The 6134-nt window shown below is 45.0% G+C and overlaps 1 protein-coding gene across 1 annotated transcript in view; it reads right to left on the reverse strand.

Moving 5' to 3' along the window:
* Nucleotides 1-2966: 2966 nt before the first annotated feature.
* The window catches only part of T265_08150 (hypothetical protein), a gene marked incomplete at both ends in the record, with an annotated part of 6905 nt that continues 3737 nt past the window's right edge, over nucleotides 2967-6134 (reverse strand). The window contains 4 exons of the mRNA XM_009173870.1: nucleotides 2967-3324; nucleotides 3347-3490; nucleotides 3954-4080; nucleotides 4124-4319. Of these exons, the coding sequence (XP_009172134.1) occupies nucleotides 2967-3324; nucleotides 3347-3490; nucleotides 3954-4080; nucleotides 4124-4319 (825 nt within the window). The remainder of the gene's footprint in view (nucleotides 3325-3346; nucleotides 3491-3953; nucleotides 4081-4123; nucleotides 4320-6134) is intronic.

Consider the following 6134-nt stretch of genomic DNA (forward strand, 5'->3'; position numbering starts at 1 on the left):
ACAATACTGATCTGATGTTCCCACCAGACTCGACCGATGCAGATGGTCAAACACTAACATTGCTCGTATGCCCTGTGCGTGTAGAGACCAGGTCTTTGATCCATAAAGCAGTATGGATCGCACCACCATGGTGTAAACTCTGCCCCTGACAGACAACCTGATGCCACAGACGTCGGAGTTTGGCAAAGGCTGCCCGGTTACAAAAAAAACACCTGTTATAGCTGAAAAACGCTTGATAACTGTTGGATGCTGTTATCTTGGTTAGGCCATTAAGTCCAAATTTTGGTTTGCCTCTTTCTGTGTGCTATCGACTACACCTTTCCATGTAAACACCGTATTGATTATTTATTACTTTTAGTTTTTAAGTAATATCAAAATTAGTTTTTGTTACAATTAGCCGCGCAGCGGTCTACACACGGACTCACAGATTGGCTGTCCGTAAATCATCGTTTGACCGGCGAAAATGTGGCGTAGGTGACCAAAAGACCAGGTCACTCTTGTACCATACCCATCCAGCTGCAAAGATGGGAGTACTGTAACCTAGCAATCCGACTCACCCGGTTCGTGAACCTCACTTCTTACAGTTGACCCGTAGTTAGGCCACTGACTTCATCGACGGAACTAGCTGGAGTGTCCGATGAAGACTAGTGGATCGTATTCTACGAGCAAGCCAACCACAAACAGTCACGCGCCAATCCAGCTGGTCAGGTCACTTGTGTGACCACCCAAAGGCATTATCGGTCAGGTTAAGTTGCCCAAGCTCGAGACCCCTATCGTTCATTAAAAAGGTCAGCGTGAGAAAGTCAGGGAGGATGTTGTGCCCACAAACAGTATCGATCAGAAACTCACTCCCGCCTTCGAGCTAATTTCACTCTTTCTTAACCAGCTGTAAAACAGTGCATCATCGTCTTGGGAAATATTGGTAAACGATCACTGGGTCTATCGTTGACCAGCGCTTCATCAGACCTGGTGGTTAAATTTCAAGGCATACGGATGACAAATAAGCACGATCTCTTTTGAAAAGCGTGCCATATAGGCACTAGATGTCGGTTAGGAGGTCCTGTCTGTTCGCACGGGTAACTAAATCTTTCAACGGATGTGGTGGGGTTGTTGAAGTCTAATAGCAGTTTGATCGGCTTCGGACCTGTCGTTGGCCCATTTGGGTTAGGCTGGAAAGAGGTCGCCTGACTTTTTGTCAGATATCATACAACTTATATTGACGTCTCTTCTTCCCTGGCGGTCACAAATTATCAGGTTTCAAATTGGTTTATCACTCCTCGAGGTTGTCAGTTCCTTGAGGTTGCAATCTATTCACACGAAGACGTTTGACACCACCTCGGCTGCCATCCGCTGTGACGAAAATTGGTGTCCCCATTATTGTAGGTCACAGTAATTCGCACGCCCACGCAATTACGGACACGGGTGTACTGTGTAAACGCGACCAACTTGATCTGTCCTCATGAGGGGTCAACAAACAGCTGAGTACATATCCAGTCAACTCACAACCCAGTCACGCGAGCCAATCAATCGGACACGCACGCACCCAATCAGCCACTGAAGTCACACGCCAGATCGATGGTGGAACGACGAACGGACACGCACACGCGCAGGCTCTATGACACACCGAAGCGGCTACTACACCCATCTAATTCTGTTATGGGTTCCACTGCTGAGCCTTCAAACTCATCTGCGTTCCCCAGTGGTCTGTTTATACCCCTGCTGTGCTGCCTCATTCTGACGTAGGGTTCTCCAACCGTCTATCCCCCATAGATCTTAGTGCAGTCGTGCCTGGTTATGTAAATAGTCTCTGGTTTTACCAACTGGCAAAGTCAACCCGGTAGCCTATTCACTTCACACGATGGCGGTCTTGTGTGTGAAACGAATCGTTGTTCACTAATAAATCCACTAGTTATTCACCGAACCTCTCTAAAACGCTGAAATCTGGCAACGATAACAAGTTGAATGTGGACCAGGTCATGGGAGTAGACACGGCTGCAGACAGAGCGCAGGTGTTGTACGTACCCAACACCAAACAGAATGGGACAGTTTCACGCTCTTGACGTTCTGCTACTTCACAAGAAGTATTTCATCACTCTTTCTAGAAGTCATCAGTCTCCTTCGGAAATTCATCCCGACCACTATAAATCTCAGCCGAAGCGAGGAGTACCTCTGTCAGGGGGGCTCGGCAACTACTGCTTTACCACGTTTCGACCCGCTAGGAGAGCCCGCACTGTGCACCCTCAAGTACTGCCCAAAAAACGACGTCCTGGGTGCAACCCGACGATGTAATCCTGGCCCGCTGTTCCACCCATACTTGTCGATCCAGACGAGTTCCAACTTGGTGACCATCCCTGGAACCCTGAAAGAAGCCACTTCGATGTCTGCTATTATTATTCTTGTAAGACACTACAAAAAACTTTAACACACGCTCCAGGTTGAAAATTCCCGTTGAAAATGACAATGGGTACCATTTTTCTACCTAAAACTACTTACAAGATTAATGGAAACCTTTCGGCACCGGACTCCCGGTTTGTCCTCTCAGCTGAGTTTGTTGCACAAAGACAACCTTATGTCTCATTTGGGGAGGTATCCACAAAAGATGATAGCGCTAAACATGGTTCTACAACCATTCCCATTCTTTAGGTCACTACGCGTAACACATCTAATTAAAGACTGTTACAAACAAGAGAGTCACTTGCTTTGTAATGCGCTACTCATAAGGTTGCTGAAAATTTGTTGGCAGCCCCCGAACGGTTTCGCCCTTCTTGAAGCTCATCACGTAGGCGCAGTCCCTGAGTTTCCGTCTACCGTATGTTCTCACTGAGACCAAATTGCACGAAGTTAGCGAAATACACTCATTCACAAACAAATTTGGTTTTTCAAGAGATTCACCTGGAACCCAGCTGAATCTCTCGTTTGTGATGTTTTCAGGCAACTGAATGTGCTGCACCAGGCCGTCTCATGTCTCAATCGCTATGATATTCGAGATGTCGCGATACATGTATATTTGTAATGTACCACTCATAAGGTTGCTGAAAATTTGTTGGCAGCCCCCGAACGGTTTCGCCCTTCTTGAAGCTCATCACGTAGGCGCAGTCCCTGAGTTTCCGTCTACCGTATGTTCTCACTGAGACCAAATTGCACGAAGTTAGCGAAATACATACATTCACAAACAAATTTGGTTTTTCAAGAGATTCACCTGGAACCCAGCTGAGTCTCTCGTTTGTAATGTTTCCAGGTAACTGAATGTGCTGCACCTGAGTGGACTGAATGGACTGCGCCAACCTGATGAGCCCGAAGTGGAAGGGCGAAACCGGTCGTGGGCTGTCAAAGAGCTATCAGCAACCTTATGAGTAATGCAGTACAAAAATATATATGTATCGCGATATCTCGAATGTCGTAGCGACTGAAACCTGAGGCGGCCTGGTGCAGCACATTCAGTTGCCTTGAAACAGCACCAACGAGAGATTCAGCTTGGTTCCAGGTGAGTCTCTTGCAAAACCAAATTAGTTTGCAAATGGGTGTATTTCGCCAGAGTCAGTTGCTATTCAGTGAAGTTCCCCTTTGACACAAGATCCTATGATTTCACGGTAAATAAGTCAGTCTAACCAGCCTCTGTTTGAAACAAGGTTGTCATATGCACAACTGTTCAGTGTGCAGTCGGGTGAAGAACTTTTCGGACCGTGCTTTACAATGTTAGCCTGTTTTTTTCTGGACAACTTGCCAGCTAGTTAACAACGAATGTCGCAGTTGTACCTAGACTACATATCTTATGCGGCGACCAATCTATCTTGCACAGTTCTGGGTTGAACAAACGAAATTTGGGATACAACGAGGGAGGGATGTGATGGAAACTGTGGCCGAAAACCACTTTCTGACTTCCTATGACCATTCTTTTTGAATCAAACAATTGTGTTATCGTCGGCCAAAATACCGAAAGAAGTATGAGCTACCGGGAATCCGTTATGTGTAGCTGAATGCGTTTCGTTTCGGCGGCAAAACACGTCTGTTCATTTTGATTTTCATCTTTGAATTGCATCTCCTTAGTCCTATACACCGAAGATGGATGCTCCACACACCCTGCCTAGGAAAACTGACGACTGTCATAAAGGAAACTACTCACAAGGTTGCTGAAAACTCTTCGACAGCCCACGACCGGTTTCGCCCTGAAACATGAGTCGACCTGTGTGTAGCACATTTAGTTGCAGAATATTGTAAACGAGAGATTCAGTCGAGTCATTCGTGAAAACCAAATTGATTTGCAAATGAGTGTATTTCTCGATGACGACTGCCATTCTTAAATCCCTACGGGAAGCTCCCTGATTGGTTAATGAAATAGCCAATGGTAAGCCAGTATCCGTACCTTTTCCATGTTAGCTCGCCCTGGCATTTTCTGCACTAGCACGATGTGACTTTCGGTGTAATCTGACGACGATTCCCTGGTGGCTTAAGATGACAATCTTTCAACCTTGGTGCTAGTTTGAACATCACTTAGAAAGCTCTGGAACACATTCTATTTGGCCTTTGATTTCCTATCAAAATCCTTCCAGGATTCTTACCAAGCCATCTCAAAAATCTACCTAAAAATCTGATGAAAATGCCAGCATACCGAGTTTTTCTCCCCCTCAGAAGGTGAACGAAAAGTGAACCTCTGTTTTGGCTAAGATGTATTGAAAATATGTCTTTTGAATTGATTTGTTGTCGAATCCTTGCAAAATGCCTCTTCTGTGACTTTACAGTGCGTGTTCTTGGAGAAAAGACTAGACTGAGCACAAAGAACCCCTGAGAAAAACCTGATGGATGGGACCTAGAACACGCCATTTTCGTACAAATGACTTCTCCGTTAGGATATCCTGACATTTCAACGTTATCCTCAGTGTCCAGAGGACCCGTTCCTACACACCAGGTCAGTTTCTTTTGTCTGCCAATCTAACCAGTTAACTAAGCAACTAAATGATTGCATAACTTCATGGGTAACTATATAACTAGCTGGTGAACTAATTGCCTAAACAGCTGATTATCTATCTATCTATTTATCTAGCTAAATAATGTAATAAAGTTCTCACCTTCCAGTTTCTTTTGTCTGCCAATCTAACCAGTTAACTAAGCAACTAAATGATTGCATAACTTCATGGGTAACTATATAACTAGCTGGCGAACTAATTACCTAAACAGCTGATTATCTATCTATCTATTTATCTAGCTAAATAATGTAATAAAGTTCTCACCTTCGCTTGCCACTAGTTGATCCACGTGCGCATATTTCCGTTTCGGTGGTGTGATCTACTTCAGCAAACACAGAACTAAACCTTTTATGATTCGCATGTAACCTTGCTTATCAGTCTTGTTTAACAAGGTATCACGTAAAGTGGTAAGATGACCTCTGAACTAGTGTAGGACGTTGTTGCAGTTATCGATTTACACGGCAACCGAAGTAGTGCGAAGGTGGATAGTGCTCGACAGATCCGTGATGCAGATCTGTGGATGTTTAGAACAAGATATCGAATTTCTGAGTAAAGAAAAGACGCCGTCATTCGGGGGATTTGATCGAACTGCGCAGTGATATCTCGCCAGCTGTTCACGTCCAATCGGCTTCAGAGCTCACACAAATTTACTGAAAGGCTGCCTTTTCATTCAGTGGCAAATAACAGCATTAAGGTTGGATTATTTGGCGGTAGGTGGTTAAAGACAGAATTCGTAGCACGAAGAAAGCCACTCACAAGAGTGCTGGAAACCCTTCGACAGCCCAAGACTTGGGGCCAGTCAGCTAGGCGCTATGTCTCCGAGTCTCCCTTCAATCGAATTTGCGTTCTACGTGAACCCAAATTGCAAGAAATTCGGCAAATATATTCATTCGCATTCCAATCTGGTTTTCACTCGAGACTCAGCTGAATCTCTCGCTCGCACTGACCGCACCTACCTGAAAGGTGAAACCGATCGTGGGCTGTCAAAGAGTTATCAGTAACCTTGTGAGTAGTTTCGTTTAGGAAAACGCCCTACAGTATCTCGAATATCGTACCGACTGAAACATGAGGCGGCCTTTGTGCGGCGCATTCAGTTAAAGAATATCTCAAACGATCGATTCAGTGGAGGTTGCCGTGAATACCAAATTGAAATGCAAATGAGTGGAATTG

Source organism: Opisthorchis viverrini (assembly GCF_000715545.1).
Source record: "Opisthorchis viverrini unplaced genomic scaffold opera_v5_204, whole genome shotgun sequence".
In the NCBI taxonomy this organism is placed as follows: Eukaryota; Metazoa; Platyhelminthes; class Trematoda; order Opisthorchiida; family Opisthorchiidae; genus Opisthorchis; species Opisthorchis viverrini.